This window comes from Raphanus sativus, chromosome 1 (assembly GCF_000801105.2).
Source record: "Raphanus sativus cultivar WK10039 chromosome 1, ASM80110v3, whole genome shotgun sequence".
NCBI classification, from domain to species: Eukaryota; Viridiplantae; Streptophyta; class Magnoliopsida; order Brassicales; family Brassicaceae; genus Raphanus; species Raphanus sativus.
This window is the reverse complement of record NC_079511.1, coordinates 9,271,545-9,297,448: the sequence shown is the minus strand read 5'-3', so window position 1 is coordinate 9,297,448 and position 25,904 is coordinate 9,271,545. Positions and strand designations below refer to the sequence as shown.

At 34.7% G+C, this 25,904-nt stretch overlaps 2 protein-coding genes across 3 annotated transcripts; both read right to left on the bottom strand.

The window, feature by feature from the left end:
- Positions 1–13: 13 nt before the first annotated feature.
- Positions 14–2,742, bottom strand: LOC108813188 (uncharacterized). Of its 2 annotated transcripts, none has more exons than XM_018585673.2 (9): positions 2,311–2,742; positions 2,155–2,221; positions 1,983–2,045; positions 1,612–1,902; positions 1,095–1,511; positions 965–1,018; positions 665–751; positions 449–577; positions 14–368 (listed from the first exon to the last, which is right to left on the bottom strand). In XM_018585673.2, the coding sequence occupies exons 1-9, from the start codon at positions 2,364–2,366 to the stop codon at positions 72–74; spliced, it is 1,461 nt and encodes a 486-aa protein (XP_018441175.1). In that variant the 5' UTR covers positions 2,367–2,742; the 3' UTR covers positions 14–71. The 2 variants fall into 2 exon arrangements, with proteins under 2 accessions (XP_018441175.1, XP_018441184.1); XM_018585682.2 differs by having other exon boundaries at positions 2,155–2,218; positions 2,311–2,738.
- Positions 2,743–12,727: 9,985 nt separating this feature from the next.
- Positions 12,728–13,838, bottom strand: LOC108842071 (protein MIZU-KUSSEI 1). The gene has a single exon (XM_018614881.2). The coding sequence runs from the start codon at positions 13,599–13,601 to the stop codon at positions 12,852–12,854; it is 750 nt and encodes a 249-aa protein (XP_018470383.1). The 5' UTR covers positions 13,602–13,838; the 3' UTR covers positions 12,728–12,851.
- Positions 13,839–25,904: the final 12,066 nt, after the last annotated feature.

Genomic DNA, 25,904 nt, shown 5'->3' with positions numbered 1-25,904 from the left:
AAACGGCATGCAGTTTGTGAAATAAAACAAAACTACGTGACGTTTTTTTAATGTACATTTTCGTTACATGATCAATGCCTTGATATGATTACATAACGGAAACTCAAGTTTTCCGGTGAGAATTCAATGTTTTTGCTATTTTTCTTCTTCAACAGTCTCTGAGAAACTCTCTTCATGGAGTCTGGTAAACACTTCACCGTTGTCTCCACGAGCGCAGATGCGTCCAACGACATATCTTTAGCATAGTAATGAACTAACTTAGGCAACACTATCTTTGTCTCATCATGTATGCGAACGTTGTTTCTTATAAACTCCTCTTTGGCTCTTCTTAGGTCCCTGAACACGCAATCCGCTTTGTAAACCCGAACCTGAGAAAAAAAAACATTATCAAAACGTTAAAAAGACTGTGAATCCAAAACAAAGTGTTTGGGGTTAAAAGAGAACATACAGGAGGATCTGTGGAAGCTCCTGAAGAAAGAGCGAAATGAGCCAACGCCTCGGGGTAGTCCAAGGCGTAAGTGTGTTTGACAGTGCAAGTTTTCGACTTTCTTGATGGCGAAAAGAGTGTCTGCAGCAACTGTTTTTTTTTACAGTAACGTCAAACACAAGTTATTGAATGAAGCAAACCAAAAAGAGGAAGAGAGAGTGTGCGTGTGTTGCATACAGGTGGTGAGAAATGCGGGCGAAGGCCTAAGATTGAGCTTTGGATCATGTGAGGGTTTACGCGGTAGCCTCCAACGTCATAAGCTGCCTGAGAGACATGTGTGTATAAGTAAACAGCAAAGAGGAAAAATCGATTGGGCAAGGTTCGAGTCTCGGCCACTGGGTAATTAATATTTCGGTATCGCCAGGGACAGAGGATCGAGACGTGACTAGTCTGGAGCACTTCTATATGACCAGGATACCTCTGTATAATTCAAAAAAAGAAAAATTGATTGGACTTAAAGAGATTGAAAGACCAAACCTTTAGAACAGAGTTGTTTCTTGCGCGGTTGTTAGTTCCATATGCTAAATAGGCCTGCAAGAAAGAAAAAGAGAGAGAGTTAATGAAAAAAAGATTCAAGCTTTATGATCCAATAGTTTGTTTTGCTTACATGCATTGTGAGGGCATTGTGAACGTTAATCCAAAAGGCGAGCTTCTCTTCTCGTTTCAACCTGCTCGGATCAACCTTCTCAAGCTTCTGAACTAGCGATCTGAAGTTTTGGAGCATAAGAGCTGCGTGGTTGAAACTAGTATCATCCAGCTGAAGTTTCAGAGACTCTATCACAACGCCACGTGGAACACTTGCTTCTTTGCTTTCCCCAAGGCATGGGTTCCAAGAGACATAAGAAGGTGAAGGAGAAGGGCGAAGACAAGAAGAACTGGAGAGTGTAACATACACAGAAGATATGCATCTCAAGATTTCTTCAGAGAGCCTGCTCGGGTTCACAATCTCATTTGCGATGTGAGACGAGCCTAGAAGATCTCCAAGAGTAGTGTGATTATTACCAGAAACATATCTTGTCTTCTCCTGCAAACATCAAACTAGTTAAGACTATGCTAAATGCTGAAAACATCATTTAGTCTTTGTCAGATTCATCACAAGGTTTGTTGCAATGTGGTTAACTTACTCTTGCAGAAAAGGCTTTTAAGCTGGCTTGGAAACTCCTAGGACAGGAAGAGGAACGGTCAGAGAGGGGAGAAGGTTGGTAATGGTAGCTGAGGACACGGGTGAGGTCAGATTGGTCGGATTTGGGACAAAACTGATTGGAGACTAAGCTTGTTTCAGTGTGAGGAGAGTAAGAAGAAGAAGTAACTTGTTGTTCATCAAAAGCTGTCCTGTAAAGAGAGAGAAGGTACTGTTCCGTACGCAGAATCTCAAACTCAAGCGAAGCAATCTCCTTCCTCAAATCTTCTGAAGACTACACACACAAAGCACACAGAACATATAAGAGAGCACAAGTACACTTGATGATACCAAAGTATTACACAAAGATCAAACCTTTGGCATTACGTTGCAGTGAGAATCCTTATGAGTTAGTAATCTCTTCTCAATAGATACAGACTGCCATGAGAAATAAATGTACAGACAACAAATGTGACTTTTTGGAACACCCATAAAGATTAAAGACAATCTCCAAAAAGTTTTGCTTTTGCAAAGAGAGTGAAATTACCGGTTCACTGTAGCAAGAGAATCTTGAAGGTGATGCAACAATCACACTCTGCTTCTCCGAGTTCCTGCTAAAGTAACCAAAACCCATTGTCATTTAAACTAAAAGAAAGATGAAACCCTTGGTGAAGAAAGTAGACAAAAAAAAGGCTGTTAGTACCTTGGAGAAGATGAAGAACAATCAGGAGAAGAGCAACTCTTCTTCAGACCCATCATTTTCTTTTCTCTTGTCTTTCTGTAGAAGAAATTGCATCACAAAAATTAAGACGATCCCATCCCATCCCATCCCATCAGTATCTCTTCCTTTGAGACGTTTTTAGAGCATTTCTCGAAAAGCTCCATCCTTTTTACCTTGTAGTTTAGTACTATTTGCTGCTTATGTGACTCCACAAAAAAAACATTACAAGTATTAAAAAAGAAAAATATCATATCTTTCCGGGAAAAAAATAAGCGAGCACCGACATTTTTTGCCCGGGAGTTCAGACGAGAGTATCCCAAAGTATTATTATTATTAAATAATCAAAGATTTAGTAATAATTTCATTTTTTTAAGGGCCTTTCATTAATTCCTAGTCTCTTATCTTATGTTTTTTAGTACACTCAATTCACTTGGTCCAGTGCTGAAAACTCAACTAGTCTGAGTTAATTAAATAAACCTCATAAAGCAAATAACTACTGATAACATATAATATAAGAATATAATTGTATATGATTCATTTATCATACTGATTTTTAACTTCTTGGAATAGGTTAAGATAAAAGCGAGCAATTAATGCCGTCGGTCTCAGAACAACTAGGTAAGTGGGGACAATTTTAACAAGAACCATAAAAGAGTTGACAATGCGACATAAAAATATTACTCCACAATAGTTTCGTGGTCGAAGATGACAAACGTATGGACATCGACCATCCATAAACCAGGATAACATAAGAGTTGTATACTTCGCCTGGTAAAAACAAAACAACCTTTGACATGTAAAAGTCATGTACATTCGAGTAAACTTATATGTAAGTTTGTAACAATAAAAACAACAAAGTAACTTTTTAAAATCGTACAGAATCTAACAAGAAATATGACGAATAAACAAAATGTTCTATATTAAGATTGTGAAAGTGGGACTAGTCTCCAATGTTTCATTTTTGGGTAGTTTGCATAGAGACAGTATAAGTTGGATAAGAACAAATAAATGCATAGACAAAGATTGGTGAGGATGAGGCAAATGTTGTTACAAAATCACACAACCTTCCAAATAGAGTTTCATTTTCGACGTCGTCCGCTAGGCCATGGCCCGTAAATGCCCTCTAGTTTTGGCACCACTCTTAGACATTTAATATCGATGTGAACACAAAAAATTGTGGAAGTTCCACTGAATTTAAGATAGTTGCACCTTCCCATGCACTTGAAGCTGATTACACAAAGAAAAATATAGTTAAGGAAAATGAAACCCTACTTTGCTAATCATTTATAGAATGGGGTCTATTTAAAATCAACGATGGTTGGAAAGCCATTATGATCATCCCTTCACCAATAAAAAGACAAATGAATGAAAGATGGTAGGAAAGCCATTATGATCATCCCCTCACCAATAAAAAGACAAATGAATGTAAGATGCTAGAAAAATACATTATAATTACCCCTTTACCAATAAAAATGAAGGAACTCGTCATCTTAAGAATATCTAAGAAAAGGCGTTCATTATTAACAAGCAACAAATTACAAAGCTGGACCTTTTATAATCGTTTCAGACACCACCTAAGTCGTAGTTAAGTGAACCGGGCCGAACTGACTCATCTCTGAAGTTAGTCCATAGTGAATATGGGCTTCCTCTCGCGCCATGCGCCATTGTTCAAAGTTTAATTTCTACTAGATTTTGACCCGCACGCCCGTGCGGGTGTATTTTTATAAAATATGTTGCTATTTATTTTCTATGTCATTATTAGAGTTGGACAAAAAATCTGAATCCAAAAATTCGATCGTGATATAAAAAGAAGTATCAAACCCAAACCGAAAATTGATTAAATATCAAAATTATTTAAAATTTTGGTATTTAGAGAATTAAAACCGAATCCGATCCGAATTGAAGTATTTCGAATACCCGAATGTATGTGATATATATATATATATTAGATTTAATGTATTTAAAAACATCCATAATATATATGGTACTTTTAAGTTGGTTTAAATAATTGATAATATATATAAATAGTTATATGTAAATAATTAAAATCGTTAAAGTATACTTAAAACACCAAAAATATTTAAAAATAATTATTGATTTTCTATCCAAATATTTAAACCAAACCAATTTATATATTAATTTTAGGTATTCAGACATATGTTATTCAAGTTTATATGTAATATGTTATTTTGTTTATATATTTTGAGAAATTTAAAGTATATAATAAATTTTAAAAATAATTTAAATGGGTAATCCAAACCCGAACGAACCCGTAAAGATTTGAATCAAATCCGAATCAAAATTTAGAAATATTCGAATGAGACTGAAATATTTGATCCCAGGAAACCGAAACCCAAATAGACCAGTACCGGTTGATATATGAAATCATCATTTTAAAATTTAATGTGAAACAAAAAATCATAAGTTAAGTTGATATATGAAATCTGACTTTTTATTGTATTTTTCTTATATATATTGAAAACATTTTTCAATAATAGTTATTAGAAAATATTTTAGTAAAAACCAATTTTTGATATAAATCAACTTTAAATTATTATTTTGATTTGAAATATATATATATATATATATAAAGTTTAAATTTTTCATGATTATTTTAGACCAATGATATTTTTAGATAATTATATTAACTAATTTTCGTATATTTTAAAGTTGGCCCAAATAGATAGTTTCTCATAATATAATAGATTTCTAATTTTTCTTAATATTGTGTTTCCAAACAACATTATATCTTTTTTATACTGCTATTCAAGTTTCCAAACAGACCTCTTTTTTAAGCTGTTATTTATGTTTACAAACAAACTTATTTTTTTAAACTGCTATTCAAGTTTCCAAACAAACATCTTTTAAAAATTGTTATCCATATTTCCAAACAAATCTAATTTGTATTTCAATTTTAATAATATAGATATTATCAGATATATTGTTTTAATCTCAATTTTGTGTTTTAAATTCAAGATTTTATATCAATTGGAAATGAATTTGGCAACAATCAGACATACTGGTTTGTTCTCGGGATATTTTAACATAGTACATAATGTCCAATTTAGAAAGATTCTTAAAGGTACATTTTTCTTACATATATTAGTTTTGGTTTTTAGGTTATTCATATGTGAATTTGCTAATGGATTATACAAACGCTTGATTCAATTTCGTTTTAAAAGATTTCATGTGTATATTAAATTTTGGTTAGAGATTGAAGATGGTTAGATAAAATAGTAATAGGCTCAGTTATAGGTTAATAAAAGTAAAATGAATCCCATTGAAATGTTGTAAAGAAACGGAATGGGCTTTGCAAGTGTAAGGCCTGCGTAAATGAGTTTGCAAATAACAAAATCTATTGAATTAAAACCAGTGGCAGGGTATTGTAAATAATGAGAAAAAATCAGGGTAATTTCTCATTTGTACTTCACTTTTAATAGGATAGATGTTTTTTTTTTCTTTAAGTTTTCTACTAGATTTTGACCCGCGCTTTTTAAGCGCGGGATATTTTACGATGAAAAATTTCACTAATAATTTAACAAATATTTTGGTTATTTTTAAAGAGTGTGTATTTAAAATATTTTGCATTTAAATCAGTATTTTTAAATTCAACCCGATTGTGATTATACCGGTTAATCCGGAGATGTGACAATTCAATTTATGTATTTAAAATATTCATATTAAAAAATCACTAAAACCCGAGACTAACCGATTGAACTGATGGATGACCGATATGTAATCTAATTGGATTTAAATTGTAATAGTTTCATAATTTGTAATCTTATAATCGAAATTTTAAAGTTCACTATTTTGCAATTTATGAAATTATGACGTTTTTACAAAATTTTAAAGAGAAAATGATAGATATAAAATAATTAAGATTAATTATTGTATTATTTGGAAACATTGATAGTAGTATAAAAAATATATTGTTTGGAAACATTGATAGTAGTATAAAGAAATAAGTATATTGTTTGGAAACATGGATAATAGTATAAAGAAATAAACATTAGTGACTTAATGTATGTTTAACTATAAAGTATAAAGGTGTATTTAATTTAAAAACTTACAAAATAAATGTTAGGTCCAACAGAATGTTTCTGTTTTAATAAGATAGATGTTTCTAACATTTTGTTACTTAGGGCGTTAGATAATACACTATCTTACCAAAGGTTGGCTACACTCCAAAGTCCAAACAATAAATCGGACTATGCCTCATTATATTTTCTTCAAATAACCAGATTCTCTTACTTTATCCCCTTTCTTTTGGGACTTTGACTATAAGATGCAAATGGGTGTTTTTAATTATAAGTATTGTAAATGTAGTGATATGAATATATTTCAAAGATTTTGAGCCGGAAAATCTGACAAAATAAAAGCAAAATGGTTAGCCTACTGCACCAATTTAATAACACTGCCTTTCTTCGTCACCATATTTAAGAATTTAGTTTATTATTATTCGTATTTCTATTAGTTGTCATATAAAATTGATAGAGTGATAACAAACTCTTATCTTGTTTTAACATATATCGATATCATATTTTTAATCAAAATGAGTTTTGTTAAATAACTAAATAAATTTTCATTTAAACATTTTTCACTTTCTTTTTTTATCAAATTTTATTTATAGAAAATGTAACATTACAAAGAAGATAAGATTTTACATTTTCACTTTCTTTATTTTCGGCAAGTTGAAATATGTATGTTTTTTATGATAAAAGGCTTTCATAAATTAAAGATGTTCTGCAGTACATAAAGAAATGTGATGATGATATTATTGTTGTGTGATCTTCTACCATATAACTTGTTTGATGGCCGCGGGATAAATTATTCAAAACCTAAACTGATCTAGACATATGACTTCTTGTTTTAGAATTTCCACGGCGACAAAAAGAACTAATAATGAAAGTTCGTAGTCGTGGGACTTGATCTTAATTTTCCCTAAACCCGTCAATCATCTAAGATCCCATTTTATAAAAACCAATATCATATGTATTTTGTTTTTGGCAACATGCATTCAATCGGGATAGAATATGCGGCACATGAATTAATCTGGATGCAGATAAACTATACCTGTTACGTACAGTCGTGCACAAATATGATAAATGAATATATGTGAAAAAAGAATATATCTTACCATTTTGATTTAATTATGATAAAATTTCTTATAAAACGCATCTCATGCGGTTTGTATTTCTAACAGTATGCATTCTATCGCGTTAAAACATGGGTGGTGGTGCATGACAGCACGAGCTGGGTGATATATACTAATACAAAACCATACATGTCCTTATACATAGGTAATATATATATACATGTATATATCCAATCTAATACTGAGAAAAGGTAATGATGGGGACGAGAGTACACGTGAAACTAGACTGAAGGAGATGGGTTGTGGAGCTCTATGTCTATATGTTAGGGTTTATATTGTACCCTCGTGTGCATCTCCCATTTCTGTATACCTTCACATCGATCCTTCTATTTACTCTCTTTTTTCCATTATTGAATGATACTTATCACAAAATTAAAACTTTTTGACGAATCTTAGGGGTTTTGAGAATCAATTATGGAGAACAAGAAATCAGACAAACAGTACTGTATCGCACAAAGAGGGGACAAAAGAACATATTGTATCAATAATATGATAAGAATCTCACTTACCTCGCTGGATATCACGATACTGCATGCCTCTGTCATTTTCTGGGACGTGGGCTTCCATCGGTATAAACTAGTATATATTTCATTTATATGTTTTCTTGATTGATAATGTAGTTATATCGATTTCTAGTCAATATTTTGGTACGTTGAATAGGAAAAGTATCGTCCAACAGGATAATTGATTTCTTTCTCTGAAGTATTATGTGTAAAGTGCAATGCTTCTTTATTTAATTGGTTTCCGGGGGAGAATAATCCACAATTGAATATTAATGTTCTTTTTTTTTGTCACTGGAATATTAATGTTCTTTGATTGTACATATATACAACTGAAAGTCATTGTCTTCATTCTCTGAACAACACAACGCAGTATTATAAATAAATCAGACTAGAGCGTGCGTGCATATTATAATAAGGATTTCTTGGTTATTCGAGCCAAATCTTAAATTATTGTGCTAACAACAAAAAGGGAAAGAGTTTTGTTTTCAGCAAAAAAAGAACATAATAAACAAAAGGGAATGTTGAGTGACTGTGAAATGAATCAAAGAGACAGGGAATTAAACAAAAACAAAAGCTAAAGAGTAAAGAGGTCCGACAGGCGACAGTGGCACCGAACCAGACACCGAAGCTAAAACAAAAACCTCAATATCCTGGGGTTCTCTGTCTCGTCTCAATCGCACATTGCTTTAGCATGGAGGCTCACGAGCACCGTACGTGTGATTTACATGCCTGTGGTGTGGCCCCTTGAGGTTTTCAAGGAATTACAGACTCATGGAGATAAAATTTAACCAAACGCAGCATCATTATCTTGTTTGTAGATTAGGTTCTTTCTTTTTTTTTTGAACAATAGATTGGGTTCTTTCTAAACTCGTACAAATGGCCAACATCAACGCAATTCAGTTGTTAGGTAGCGATTGCCGTCTTAAACAATTTAATAGTCTTGGGAAAACATAAAATATGGATCTTTCCATATAACCTTTTCTCTTTGCATTTAAAAAAAAAAATTGAATCACGATAACCTTTTAATATTAAAAGAAACTTTTTTAGAAAATGGGCTTTTATATAAAAATTAGGTTTTGCAACTGAGAAAATTGGAAATGACTAATCATAAATAATTTTTTTGTTGTCTTTGTATTAGGTTTAATTTATTATGGACCCTTTATTATAATTTCACCAATTAGTTGATAAATTAACATAGTGAAACAAGCTTTTATAACCCATAAAATAACGTTAAAATTTTTGTGGACCCACTATGACAAATGCCTATATTGCTATGGGTAAGAGCCAGGACTGTAGGTAGCCATGTCTCTAATAAGTTTATACCTTTAAATTCACCAACCAATAAGAATTAGTTATCTATCTTATTAAAGCAGAAACATTATAACTTCTTTTAGGTGGATTTTTAAATTGGACATCACATGTTTATTCTTAGTCTAACCTGTCATTTAAATATTTCCTTACAGAGTTAGATATCAACCACCTATTAATTAACTCCACAATAAGATCTATGTCTTACATTATATACATCTATTAAACAAAATATCTATTCTTTTCGTTAGAGTATACTCACATTATCATATTTATATTATATCATAGTACAAATATAACTAGGGCTGGGCAAAAAATCCGAACCCGAAAAACTGAACCGAACCCGATCCGAAAAAATAGTACCGAATCCGAACCGAAATTGATTAAATATCCGAATGGGTTCAAAATTTCGGTATTTAAAGAACCGAAACTGAACCCGATCCGAACCGAAATATTTTGGGTACCCGAATGTATCTGAAATAAATTTATATACTTAAATATATACATTATTTTTATATATAATGTATATTAAAATATTAAAAATATATAAGATACCTTTAAGTTTTCCAAAATACTCGGAAAATATATGTAAATAGTCAAAAGTAAATGTTTAAAATAGCTAAAATATACTGAAAACACCAAAATAGTTAAATATCTATTGATTCTTTATCCAAATATTCAAAGAAAACCAATTTATATGTTAAATTAAGGTATTTTGACATATATGTTATGAAAATTTATATGTGATATATTATCTTTCTTATAGATTTTAAAAATTTGAAGTATATAATGAATTTTGAAAATTTAAAAACATTTTAAATGGGTTATCCGAACCCGAACCGAACCCGCAAAGATCCGAACCGAATCCGAACCGAAATTTAGAAATATCCGAATGGGGCTAAAATCTTTGACCCCGAAAACCCGAAACCCGAATGGATTGAACCGAAACCCGAATGGGTATCCGAACGCCCAGCCCTAAATATAACAATCCCTCTCTTTTATTATAGTCAAATGAATACAATAAACCTCTCTTTTATTATAGTCAAATGAATACGATAAATGTCTCCAATATTTACACGAGTCTGAGTTATTAAAAATAAAAATATAAATAGATAGAAATAAAAATAAATATTACACATGTTATTAAAAATATAAATATTATTACACGAGTAGGTTGACAAAAAATTACAAAAATTACACGAATCTTTAGCCAGTCATTATACAACTAAACCAATTGATTCAATTAACCAAATAACTCTCAACCTACAATATCGGATTTAAAAAAAAATTATTTGGCATCAAATACTGATGAATCTTTAAATTTTAAATAGCTTGATACATAACTTTTAAAACTCAATACTAAAGAATCAGAATATATTTTTTGATTATCAAATAATCGAGGTTTACTTTGAATATACACTGAATAGAATATACTAACGTATATTCTTATTTCAAAAACATCAATTTATACTTTTTAAAAAAATTGATTGTTGAAAAACCTCTTCACTAAGTCGAGTCTACTATGCCTAAAATCTCGGTTACAATCAAATATTCACAATCAAATTGCCAGATTTGAAAAATCATGAATATGGAAAACCCTCTTCTCCAAGTTTATTCTACTATACCTAAAATCTCGGTGTCAATAGATTTTGTATTTATTATATCTAACTTAATAGGTTAGAAAATATTCAATTCCTCCCACTTAAAATGTGTGTACAAGTACTTGCCTTCGTATTTATCATTGGACATTCACAAAACATTCAGAAAAAAACTCCCAAAAAGCACAATGCCAAAACCAAATCGTATTGTTTGATATTATGTTAGTGTTTTCACCATACAGTTATATCTCTAATACACCAATGAAAAACTATTAATAGAAAAAACAGTTTTAGTATTTTTCTAAAATAATGAGAAAACTCGAAATTATATAAAACCATATTATGTGAAAAAGACAAACTTCAAATTATATTAACTATTATAAAATATATGTTATGTGTTAAAAATAAAAAATAAATCTGCGCGGTCGCGCGGGTCATGATCTAGTTATAGATTGAGTATCTTTTGAAAAAGGAAACAAAATAATTGTCAAGTTATATTATGTTTTAAAATAAAATAAAAGTAAAAATAAATAAAAATAATAGTAATTGTATAAATGTATTTAAAAAAAACTATATATAAATTTTAAGGTTTAGAATTTATCTAAAGGTTTAAGATTTAGAATTAAAAAAATTCAGTGTTTTTATGATTTAGAGTTTGATATTTATGAATTAGAATTTATGATTTATCCAAGGGTTTAGGGGTTACCCAATGGTTTAGGAGTTAGGATTAGGGTTTAGGGTATAGTTTTTTGCTGGCGGATTTAAAATTATTTTACAAAAATTCGTTTTTTTGTTAATTACTATTTTTATTTATTTTACACTTATTTTAAAAACATAATACAATTTGATAATTATTTTGTTTCTTTTTCTTTTAAGAGAAATACTTGGGTTCACCCCTAGAGTGAACCTTTAGGTTCACCCAACCAATAGGATTTCGTTATTTCATATTCAATATCTTTTAAAAAAGGAAACAAAATATTGTCAAGTTTTATTATGTTTTTAAAATAAAAAATAAATATAAAATAATAGTAATCGCAAAAAAAAAAATTATATTTAAAATACCGTCAGCAAAACACTAAACCTTAAACTCTAAATCCTAAATCTTAAACCTTAAATCCATGGTAAACCCTTGGTTAAATCTTTGGATTTTTTTAAAAAAATATTTTTAACACAATCAGCAAAACACTAAACCCTAAACCCTAAATACTAAACCTTAAACCCTTGGGTAAATCATAAACCCTTGGATAAATCCTAAACCGTAGGATTTAGAATTTATCCAACCATTTTGGATTTACCAAGGGTTTAGGATTTACCCAAGGGTTTACCCAAGAGTTTAGGTTTAGGATTTAGGGTTTAGGGTTTAGTGTTTGGTTGACGGTATTAAAAATATATTTTTCTAAAACGTATTTTTGTTTGCAATTAATATTAATTTTTATTTTTTAGTTTAAAAATATTAATATAATTTACAATATTTTGTTTCCTTTTTTAAAAGATACAGAATATGAAATAACGAAATTCTATTGGTTGGGTGAACCTAAAGGTTCACTCTAGGGGTGAACCCAAGAATTTCTCTTCTTTTAAAGATACTAAATCTAAGATAATAAGTTTCTATTGGTTGGTGAACCTAAAGGTTCACCTTAGGGGGTGAATCCAAGAATGACTCTAAATTTTACCCTTAACCAAAATAATGAATAATAGCTGCCTTTAGTTGATTTGAAGAGATTAAAACAATATTAGCTACTGATCTAACGACAGATCAGATTATGGGACGTTTAAGGCTGAACCCAATTATATCTCAAAACCCCGTTTATATATTTAGAGAAGAAGAGACCATATGATAAATTGCATATACATATTAGTCTTTCGGTAATTTACTTTACAATGTACATGAATTTAAAAAAGGAAACACGAAAGCTGACAAGAATCTCAATATAAAATAATCACACTATACTCAACATCTCAAGATCTCAAAAGAAATATACTAAGCTCCTGTCCATAACTACCACCAGGATTCATCATATGAAACGATTCCGAGTCACTCGACCCAGTGACTCGCTCGAACCTCGCTCTCAAGTAAAGCGTCTGCTCCTCCTCATCCAACGGCACAACTCCAGCTCCTACTGAAACAGACTGCATCTGCCTCAGCAAAACGGCATCCTTCTCCGTCACCTTTCTCCTCACAGCAAACCCCATCTTCCGTCCGTTGCAGTACATGGACCACACAGGAACATCGAAGATGGACGACGAACGACTGTTCATGCTGCTGCTACTTCGACGACGGTCACACTCGAGGGCTATCCGTAGAACACCTTCTTGATCCATCTCCTTGGCTAAAGCGGCCGTGGGAACAGCTAGCTCAAGGAGGAGAAGCGGCGGAGATCCCACGGTGGCGTCTTGAAGGCAGAAACTGACTCTACCACGACGGTGCCCGAAGAAAGTTCCACTTACGATGCTGTTACTATGTGAGGAGGAGTGCTCTGAGGAGGAAGATGAGGAAGAAGAGGAAGAAACTGAAACAGTGTCGTTTTGGTATGAATGAGAAGGTTGTTGGTAAGTGCAGCAGTATGGGAGCATGCATTCGATGAATGAACGTAGAGTTCGCCGGAGCCGGATTTCACGAGCGCAGTCAACGGTGGTCGGAGTGGTTATCATTTGCATGTGGGAATGATGATGATCTCTTTGCTTTCCTAGATCAACCATCGTTCTCATGTTTATGTTTCTCTCTTTTTATGAGTTTACTTAGTCGAGAGGGAAACTAAAGAAGGGAATATTGTTTTGGTGTGAAGGAGAAGTGGAAGTTTGATGGCATATATGTATAGGTAAGTGGGGGTGGTATGCTCATGGAGTGTGGCGACTTTTCTTAGTATATCACGAGAGAATATTACTATAATAGTATATGCTTTTATTTGTATAATGATTTTAGTCTTAAAGCTATTTGTGCATTTAAATCCTACCACAAGATCATCACGGTTTAAGATAATAGATGGAGATGATGAAACATAAACAAGATCGATTTGGGATGCATTTTTACTTTTTACTTCAAGAAATATTCTTCATTTGTTTGTTCACCAAGCGCATGCTAATGCGACTTTTAAAACCTAAAATTACAATCAAAAGTAAATTCGAAAATTTCTTGTTATTTTGTCATATGAATCCTGTTTATTAGTTATCAATTATCGATTTTAAATAAGTAAAACAAATTTTGCAGATTTTATTTTACCGATTGTTAACGGAAGGAAAAAATGAAAGGAGAGAAAAGTAGAAGGCAATAGAGGAAGGAAGGAGCAGAAGTGGGGTCTACGTGTCGTATTATAGAAAACGTGGGGCTCATTTGTTAATGTAATATCCAATCGGTGCGTTTGGAAGGATGCGAATGGTGCGCGTGCGTCACTCCAAGTGTAGCCCCACCCCCCACTTGACACTTCCAACCATTTTTCACTTTTGTAATTTTGATATTCTACTTTTTTTTATTTCTTTCATAATCAAATGAACTTAACATTATAAGTTCATTCAATCAATCATTTTCTTGGGATGATTAATGAAAAACTTTACAAATTTAAAAATTATAATATTAAAGGTAAATAAAAAGTTACGATTATAGAGATCATACAGTAGCAAAAAACATAGTAAAAGCATTAAGATTAAGTGTAACAACCTGTCCTGCGGAACCACCCGTCCGTAGACCCAAGCTCACAGCGCTGCAGCGCACCGACCCCAACCCCTCCATTATGAGTTCTCACTAACTCCATAATTAGGTTGTTGGTGAGGTTCGAACCCCCGACCTCACCCTTTAACAGCATTCCCACAGGACAAGCTGTCACCAATTGAGCTGCAGATCAATTGGTGACAGCTTGTCCTGTGGGAATGCTGTTAAAGGGTGAGGTCGGGGGTTCGAACCTCACCAACAACCTAATTATGGAGTTAGTGAGAACTCATAATGGAGGGGTTGGGGTCGGTGCGCTGCAGCGCTGTGAGCTTGGGTCTACGGACGGGTGGTTCCGCAGGACAGGTTGTTACATAAAAGTCGACTTTTTTATGTAACAACCTGTCCTGCGGAACCACCCGTCCGTAGACCCAAGCTCACAGCGCTGCAGCGCACCGACCCCAACCCCTCCATTATCAGGTCAATTGGTGACAGCTTGTCCTGTGGGAATGCTGTTAAAGGGTGAGGACCTGGGTTCGAGTCTCACCAACAACCTAATTATGGAGTTAGTGAGAACTCATAATGGAGGGGTTGGGGTCGGTGCGCTGCAGCGCTGTGAGCTTGGGTCTACGGACGGGTGGTTCCGCAGGACAGGTTGTTACATAAAACTCAATTGGTGACAGCTTGTCCTGTGGGAATGCTGTTAAAGGGTGAGGACATGGGTTCGAGTCTCACCAACAACCTAATTATGGAGATAGTGAGATCTCATAATAGAGGGGTTGGGGTCGGTGCGCTGCAGCGCTGTGAGCTTGGGTCTACGGACGGGTGGTTCCGCAGGACAGGTTGTTACATAAAAGTCGACTTTTATGTAACAACCTGTCCTGCGGAACCACCCGTCCGTAGACCCAAGCTCACAGCGCTGCAGCGCACCGACCCCAACCCCTCTATTATGAGATCTCACTATCTCCATAATTAGGTTGTTGGTGAGACTCGAACCCATGTCCTCACCCTTTAACAGCATTCCCACAGGACAAGCTGTCACCAATTGATCTGCAGCTCAATTGGTGACAGCTTGTCCTGTGGGAATGCTGTTAAAGGGTGAGGACATGGGTTCGAGTCTCACCAACAACCTAATTATGGAGATAGTGAGATCTCATAATAGAGGGGTTGGGGTCGGTGCGCTGCAGCGCTGTGAGCTTGGGTCTACGGACGGGTGGTTCCGCAGGACAGGTTGTTACATTAAGTTTATTCAAAAAGTATATATATGTTTTCGTTTTTCATAACTTGAATATATGTGTATATTAATTATATATACACATCTTTTTACCAAGAAAATATAACATGGGAATACTGATGTAGGGCGTGAGCCGTGAGGGCCTAAGAACAAGCATGCATAGAGTAATGATTTAAACCCAATCATCACTTCTAAACTTTACGTATTGTTTTGCTACACGAATGAATTAATGATATTACATGATTTTAACCTAATTTGTAAAAAATGGTACATTGAGAAAGAAAATTCCAAAATCAAGACAGGTATAGCTTATTATACACGCATGATTCCTCAGTAATATTCCAGGCAGACTAATCTCTCAAATCTATGATCCAACAAGTAGATTCTCTTGTCTTACTTTTAAATTATGGGTTTTATTGATTATTAGGTTAGTAATAAATTATCTGATTAACTACAAACGGCTGATTGGCAATAGATAGTGAGAGTTGAATTTTATAGATAGTGAGAGTTGAATTTTATAGATAGTGAGAGTTGAATTTTTGACATCTACAAATTACGTTACAACCATGATTTTCTTTAATTTGTGTGTTTTATTTAAACATTTAAGTTTTTGTTCTAACAAAACATTAATTGTCATTAACAAAACATGCATGGCACACAACTTTATTTTGGTTTTGGATCATATGAAAAAGGGAGAAACATGAAAAGCCAATATTTATGTGAATGCTTTGTGCGCATTATCACTTTTTATCCTTTCACTGAGATTGTCGGCTTACGTTTCCAAGTATAGTATGTCTAGTCTCTCCACATCTACAGGAGAGGTTTTGTTACTCATTTGTATTAACTTCGAATATCCTCAAAGATAATCAGAGAGCCAAAACAATTAATGACTTCAATTGTGTTTTTCAAGATTTTGTCTTCTGTACAAATGGTTAACATCGATCGTAACTTAGGGTCGGTCTATTTTGTGCTATTAGGCGTAAGTTATTACAAACTCAAATAAAGCAATATAATCTTCTTTTTTGGCTAATTTTGCTTTATAGTGTGTTTAAAAAAAATCAGCAAAAACTCGATAAATACTACTTTTCATTTTTGTTCTGATGGTTATGCTAGCAACTTATTTATAGAGATGGTAATTATAGATCTAGACTGCGGGCATGGCTCGTAAAAAACTGTCGCAAGATGATATTAGACCGAGATTTTCTAGGCCCACTAATTTACGACCCTTGCTAGACGAGTTGTTGCAGGACTGATCGCTTTTTGGGGATGGATCGGAACAGGCTATGCAAGATTACAAGGACCGGTGTTTTTCTTCTTTTTCATTTTTTTTACCTGAGAAAATGAGAAAGAGAGTGAGAAAAAGATAATTCATGTGACTTTCAAAGGAGCTCTGACGATGACGATTCGAGCTCTGTTGATTACGATTCAAACTCTGGATGATGATTTGATTTCGGACGGTGACGATTTGAGCTAGGATTAAAAGCTTTAGTTTGGTGTTTGATTTTATTTAATTTTTGGATTCACAAAACTAAAAAAATATTGGTTATGAACTTTTGAATTATAAACTAACGAGAAACATCTTCTGCAATTATCTTAAAACTATTGTTTTGAATAAAAATAAGCAAATCAATGACTGATAAATCATGTTCGGTTCAATCGATGACCTAAACCATCTCTATGAATAGACTAAAACGCAGTGGCGGAGGCAACAAATATTATTGTTGGGGTCATAGACAAAGGTATGGGGCAAAAGTAAAATTATGAATGGGGAGCATTATATAGATCAAGCTGTAAGTTATGCTAATTTTTTAATCTTGTCGGGTTCATTGCCCCCTTGTTACTGAACGTGGCTCCGCCACTGCTAAAACGTCGTGCCTAAAGCGTCGTGGAGCGGCCTGAAGCGTCCGATCTGCAAAGGTTTGTACATATAATGGAACGGGTTTGGGCAGCCATTATATTTCGGAAACCGTGATCCGCATGGACCTGACAGCCAAGACCCGCTCGGAAACAATTCCACTGCAATCCAGAACAGAACGGAACAACTTTTTGCCATCTCTACTTATTTAGTATCACATCATTATTCGTATAATATATCTCGTAGCCTAAAATCGTATAATATAATTTGTAGCATAAAATCAAAGCAACATAACCTGCTTCGCACATGTTTAATGGTATCGGGATCGGGGTCATCTCCAATCTAGTTGTAGTCATCGACTGCATCAACACCTTTTTGTTTATCCTTCGACTCTTTCAAATCTTTTGAAGTGCTCAAAATCCAAAACCAAATCTTCTCCTCTAGAATTTTTGGTTTGTTTTCTGGTTGAATCATGGTTCACATTGGTTTTCTTACTCAGGTTATAGGAAAACCACGTACTTGAATTAGTGACCCACTGCACCGCCCAATGTCCACTACCTAAATAAAACTAGAACACGTTTCTTTGTTTAGCATTCGTATCAAATTTAGTTATTTGCCTTGCGATAATTATTCTTTGTAATTTTGGTGATCCAGGTTGGCATTAGACTGAAAATCTAGGACCTGGCTCAGCTTTTTTTTTTGAACACCGACCTGGCTCAACTTTAAATCGACTTAAGTTGACTAACTTCTTTAGATGGTAGCAATACCCCCATCATATATGTATTTCTACCGAATTTTCAGTTGTAGAGATACCAAGGTACAGTTTACTCTCCAAGAAATAAGGATAAACCAGTTTAGACTATTACATATCCGCCATACTCTTGTTTCAACCCGTTCCGGAAAGAAAAGTTCACACTCCATACTCTTTTCGACTACATGTACGTATTCATTTTTTTTATTTTTAGCTAGGTATACAGTATTGTTAATAAGTTATTAACGGATTTGTTATATTTATTTTTCGTGTTCTAATAAGATGGCTGTTCATTATTTGAGAAGTTAGTATGACTTCAGTGGTTTAGTCAAATTAACGGCGCACATTGGAGAGAGGCAATGCTTTAAATTATTGTAATGATTCACTTAAAAATTGCTAGTTCTACTTTAATTTGTGTTCATTAATTTTATCAAGACTCTTCATCACTGCAACATGTAGACATATAGAGATTACAATTCAGATATATGGCTCAAATATATATAGTATAAAGAGCATATGATTATTAATTGGGCAATATTATAGAGTTACTAATACAATGGCTTCATGATGGTATGAATTATTAATTAGCGTATGCACTGAGCTAGTGGAATCTAAATACTTATTAGTCAAATATTCTTAGATTATACACTTTTGACCAGCCAAAAGCCTAATTGACTGGTAATTGGTATACATCTGCTGCCATGATAAATACATATAAAGAGATTATATTAATCAAAGCACTGATTAACAAGTTCTGAATGATAATCAGAAACGTGTGCCCTACCACATCCACACAGTCTAAAAACGTAATCAGTACTGCCGATAATTTCGGTAGTCTATATTTAGATATGATTTTACTTTGAACTGATTTATTTGGTTTACTTTGCATGGAGTCCCGGTTATGTCTTCTCCCCCACACCTTGAGATGGGCTAAATACACTATTTTAGTGGGCCTATGTGAGGCCCAAAAACAAAATTTTGTTGGGAAATAAAATGGACTTAGAAGGTCTATTTAACGCGTAACATTTTATCCGACAATTTTTTTTTAGAAAAAATGTTAAACCCGGATCTATTAAAAACATATACCTAATTCCAGGATAAGATATGTAATTCACGGATAAATTCTCCCCAAGTATTAAATGGGTCGAAATACAGTAGTCCATATCCATATATGGATGACCAGAAAAATGTGAACTAGTTTGTTTCGTATGGAAGGTAGATCAAACCTGAAATATGGTGGCATTCCAAACCCTTTAATTACCACTTGACCACAAGCTCTCAGTCTTTTTATCTGACAATCTTGATATGTGCTTTGTCACACTATTTAAAAACTACTTAACAAAAATATACATTCACAATTTCATACCAATGTTAATGTATATACAGGGTAGATATGTTAACTAGGGCCGAAGTCCGCAGTCCGAACCTGTGTGACCCTAAAAATTACCGGGTTTGGGCTTAGTTTTATAAGTCCAAAAAATTGGACCTTTCGTACTAAGTCCATTTGAGCTTTGAATATATTGGATTTAAGCCCGTCTGGCTAGGACCAGTCCGAAAACCCGAAATTTGGTATTTTACTTTAAATATTGTCATTCTTGTAATCAAAACATTTATTAGTATTAACATATTATTTTAATATTTTTAATCCAAACTCTAATAAAAATATAAAAGTTGTTAATGCACCTTTTTGTTTGATCATTACAAATGTCGTATTTATATTTTGCAAATATAACTTCTTCTTTTATAATATAGTTTTTCAACATACAAAGTATGAAAAGTTTGATCATGTATATCATAAATTTTGTTCTCTTATATGTTTAGTTTAGATTTATATTTGATTATTTAAATCTTATTAAATTTGGTTAGTTTATAATATGATTTTAAAGTATACGAAAAAGTAAAATATTTTTGATAAAGAAGAAAAGTTGAAAATCACTATATTTTTTTTTGTTAAAACTGTTTTTTTTTATATAAAATTCATATGTATTATAACGGTAGAAATGACAATGATAAATTATTTTTCGAAAAGCTTAAAAAAATCCGAAAAACTATATAGTCTTATAAAGGCCGGTTCGGACTTTGAATTCTAAACCCAAAATATTTCTAGACCGGCCCGAACCGAACTCAAATATTTACGGGCTTAGCGGATTTGGGCTGGGCCGGACCAGCCCGAATTGACACCTCTAATACAGGGCCTTCCAAATTTAATTTTAGACCATGTTCAAAAATATTGTCGATCTATTTTAAAAATGTAATAAAATAGTTTTAACTATCTGTATATATATTTTATGCTTTTCTAAACATTATATGCTCTAAAGTTAGATATGTATCTAAAATTTTAAAATTTTAGATTAATTAGTTAACTAACTTTTTTTTTTAAATTGTTTTTTTTTATTTGGATCTTGTTAGACCGTTCCGTTTGGCCATACGCTATTAGGGTCCTGAATATATACCACCTCAACGTATATATTAAATATGACAAAATATCACTTGTTAAATTTTACGTCCACCCTTTTTACAAAAAAAAAAAAAAATTTTACGTCCACCCAAGACAGCTAAAATTTAAACTAAAAGACAAAGTTGATAGACCATGCGTACGTGAATTTGTTACAAACTCTTAATAGCAACGAAACGTCTTCCACAATTCTATCGCGAAATCGAAAACTTGATTTAAAATTTCAAGATTGAACTTTAGTAGTGAAAAGGATTTTAGATATTTTATCAACATTGTGAATTTTTTAACAAGCCGACACATGTAGCTTTTGAAGCCAATAATATGCAGTTCATTCTATTAGGAAAAAACAAATAAATTTGAATCCACACAATATTGAATATCCACGTGATAACTAACACAAGATGAACTAAGGTCTTATCAACAAATCAAAGGTCCATGAGATATCTATCCAAATCTTGACGAAAGCTAAATGATAGCTATATGATGACAGCGAAACTGAAAGTGAAAATGCCTTTATATACATATATTAATATAGTGTTGTGTTAAATATATGTACATGTATATAAGATTTCCCCCCAAGCCATATTTACCAAGCAGCATGTATGTATTAGCTTTTTACACATTAGCATCTTTTTTTTTTTTTTTACACATTAGCATCTCAACCAAGAATTTCTTTTTTTTTTGCTAAATTATAAATATTATTACTGAAAATAAAAGTTCGGTTTCAAAGTGAATTATATCCACAATCTGCTTATACAACCATTTTGTGTCTAAGAGGCCGTAAAAAGTTTTTTTAAAAACTCTAAAAACTAAGGGATTAAGTCCAAGGCTTCTAACAAGAGAAAGCTTGAAATTAATAGGACAATAAGATCAAGAACACAACAATTTAAACACCATGTTCAAAGCACTTCATGCTGAAGGAAACAAGAGTATAACTAAGGGGAAGTTCAGTCGAGATACTCACCGAAGTGGCTCCAAGCAGGCATCGACTGAGACGCATGTCTTACGCCCTGGAGCTCTGCTGGAGGAGGACGTCGACAAACAAATCCCTAGCTATCTCGACTGGAGACAAAAATTCGAACTCGTTGCGACGCTGCAAACATGGAAGCGCAAATTACAGTCAATTGTAGACGGTACAACAGGCTCCTTAAACAACCCATGAGGCACAGAAAATGCAACATGGCCAAGAAGGAACACTAAGTAAGACCGTCGGAGCTAGAGATGGGCATTTGGATACCCATTCGTGTTCAAATCGGATATTTCGGATTTTCGGGTATAGAACCTTGTTCGGGCATTTATGTACTTTGGATCGGGTTCGCCTATTTAGTCTGAGTTCAATTATTTCGGGTCAGGTTTGGATATTTAGATTTTGAAAGAAAAAATTAAAATTTTCATTTGTAAGTTTATTGTATTTTAAAATTTAGCTTTTGATTAACTGAGTTTTTTAATAAATTGAATGATTAATAGATTTGGAGATAACATTTCAAAAAATAAATAAATCTTAATTTGACTATTGTTTTTAGACTTTGGGTGTAAACTTTTGTTAATACATGAAACTAAAAGCTTGACATGCATTTTAAATAAGTATCAAATTATTTTCTCTGTAATTATATGTATATTATATGATCTTAAAATATGTGTAACATCAATATAAATATTTTAAATAAAATGAAAGATGTAAACTAAATATATAAGGTAAACATAAATATGTTCCGTTATCTTTGGATATCCACTCGGGTTCGGATATCCAATATCTCCTTAATCAATACCCGAACGAGTATTTTGCTATTTCGGCTCGGGTTGTTTGGATCAGATTCGGATACGGATACATATATCAGGTAAAAGGCCCACTCCTAATCGGAGCTATGAAACAAAGGAATAAAGCACGAAAGGAGATATAAAGCTCCTTGAGAACAGGCCACTGAACAGGCTCTAGATAGCTCCACCTTGATGCAAATGAATCTCCAACATCGGATTGTCATGTCCCCGATCCTGGATTGATCATTTGGATCGACCATGGTGCAAGGAGACGCGCCAGTCAGGTCATGTGACCTAAACACAAGGGTATCATGGCCTGGAAGTAAGGTTAAGGGCATCAGGAAACTAAGATATAGCTAAACCAAGAAGGAGACAAGTATAAAGGAGCTGTACAAAGTGTATGGCAGCTGGGCGATGCAGTGAGCAAGCTCGGCCAGCTAGATGAAGTATAGTGCAGCTCAGTGTAGCTCACTGAAGAGTGTGTCAGCTCCCTGAGCTGGATGAACTAGCTCACTCAGCTGGGTCAGCTGGGAGTCAGCTCATCTCAGCTGGATGGACTGTTCGGGTTTCGGGCCGATGGTCCGGGTCTGGGCCGGTGGCGGGCTGGTTGGTCCGGTCATTGGGTCTGTGGGCTGTTGGGCTCATGTGGGCAAGTCATGGGCTTGGGTATCACCCTGGGCTTGTCATGGACGTGCCTAGATGGGTCTGGAACCTTCCATGGCTGAACAGGTACGATCTGGACCGTTGATTGCAATCGATGGTCAAGATCTGTTCCGAAGGGCTGCGTGGAAGGGATGTGTCTCTTTGCACATGACTCCTGGTTGCCTATAAATAGGGTGCACGACCAGAGATCATTTCATTCAGTTTCTCTCTGTCTGATACAGTCAGAGACAAAGGACACACGTCCTAAACACAAAGATCCCCCAAAGAAAAACGAGGATCCAAGCCATAAGGGCAAGATCTGCGATCAAAACCATAAGGGCTTGATCCGAGTCTGGTGCATATGGCTTGAGCCATATGAGGCCGTGGCTTATATAAGTCACTAAGGCCAATAGGAAGACCTATTCCTGAAGGGAATTAGGCGCAATGGACCAAGGGTCCAAGGGCGGTTAGCCGGGAGACGAGCGGACCAACCTGCAAGAGCTATAGCGGCTGTAAGTGGTTCTATCTCTGTATCTTTATATTATTATGTCTATATGATATATATACATATGGAGAACGTGGTAGTTATCCATGTTACCATGTCATAGACCCTCATGTCATGGTCGGTTACGTTGATCGCTAACCATAGCCAATAGATTGGATCAAGGGGTACTAGTCGCCAAAGGTTGCGTGTTGCCAAGAGTCATGAGTTACCAAAGGTTGTGAGATACCAAAGGATGCAAGTAACCCAAAGGTACGAGATACCAAGGGTTGCAAGTATAAAAGGGAACGAGGACCAAAAGGTACCAATGACCAAAGGGTGCATCGTGATCCAAAAGCGAATGTACTGTGATCCAAGATCTGCGATCATGTCGTGATCCAAGAGGTACGAACGTGTCGTGATCCAAGAGGTACGAACGTGTCGTGATCCAAAGGGTACGAACGTATCATGATCCATGGGATGTGTACGGGTCGTGACCGAAAGGATACGAACGGGTCGGGACTGAAAGGGTACGAACGGAACGAGACCAAAAAGGGTACGAGTGATTCGATTGATATAAGGACACCATTTGCATTGTGTTGGGCATGGACTCACACAATGGCAATGGGTTCTTAGTTTAGGTCAATACATGAGTGTAAGGAAATAGCGAAGGCCTTAACGGCTAAGTGCAATCCATACATCGTGATTGATGTGTGAACCATGATCCATGGTTAATGGATGGATGGTTCTACCCGCAAGGGCTTAGTGGGATATCTTACTATCAACCTCGGGTTGGTGAGTAAGATAGGCGCCATATGCCTTATGTAGGGCATGGACCCACATGATGGCAATGGAAGGCCGGTTATGTCAGTACATGCTAAGTAGACGATGGCTTATCATGACTAAGGGTCGGTTCATGTTCCATGACGGTGGATCGATGGCCGAGTACTAGTATAGATAGTCACGTTGCTGGAGTATGAGCATTGATGTGATTATCCAAGATGTCAACCTCAGGGTTGATAACTTCGAGATTGGCTAACAGTCATGACGAAGTGTATGGCCAGTATTATGTGTCGTTGACCATAAGTACTAAGCCTAAGTGTGACTGTTCAAGGAATGCCGTGTAAGGATTGATCATGGTTAAGTATGGACGACCTGACCATAGATAATGGAACCAGGTGTCGAAACTAACCTGATTAACGAATACATCGGTTGGTATGAACAAGTCATATCTTTGTCTGGGTTAAGTCCCAAGGCCGGTCAGGCCAGATGAAGACTCATCGAATCCAAAAGTCATGTGAGGATGGTTGGTTGTTTGACTTAGGATTATGATGGGCTTTGTTAGTCCAAAAGAAGGACTTGGTACTATTGTCTATAAGGCAAGGGAGTGTGCATGAGCCAAAAAGGGCCAGATGCATATCTCTTAACCGTTCGAAGACTTCTCAAAGGTTACTTATGTCTGTGGGGATGGTTGGTTGAATGACTAAGTACCTAGGGGAGCTGTTTAATGCAGGAATCATTATAAGGACCTTAAGTAAGATCATTGAGTGATCGTGGTCCCATACACAAGCAAGTGTAGTTCAAGTCAATGGTGGTCCGATGAGCTAACCAGCTTCGTAGATGTGGCCAAGGTATGATCTAGCTATGTTTACATAGATCTAGATAGAATGGTTTAGGGGAATGGAACCTCAAAATCGTATGACTTGGTTTCGGTTTAGGATTGACCTTTAAGCTGATTGGTAGTTGAGTAAACTAACCAAGGCTAAGGTAATTCGACCAGACAAAGGTTAGATTGGTTTTAGACCAATGGTTGATAGATAATATTCCGCTGTGCATAAGTTGAAAGGATCTAAGCTAGGGAATGACTAAGGTAGTCTTAAGCTAAGGTCCAAGATAGACTTCGCCTTTAGGCGAAAGTATATATAAAGATTGAAAAATTAAGAGGTTCGGCCAGGAAGTGGACCGAGCGACGTGAGGCGTCGACCGCGGCCTAGTCGGCCGGGTTCGGGTCTTACAAGTTGGTATCAGAGCATGCTTGATTCTAGGATCGTTGGGTTGTGGTTGTTCACCCATGCATCCGGACAAGTATATGCTGATGTGATTAATCCACCAGTTTTATTGTTGACTCAGCTGGAGGAAGTTAACAATGAAGCTGGATTGACTGTAAGTCAGCTCAACCCTACTAAGGTTCTA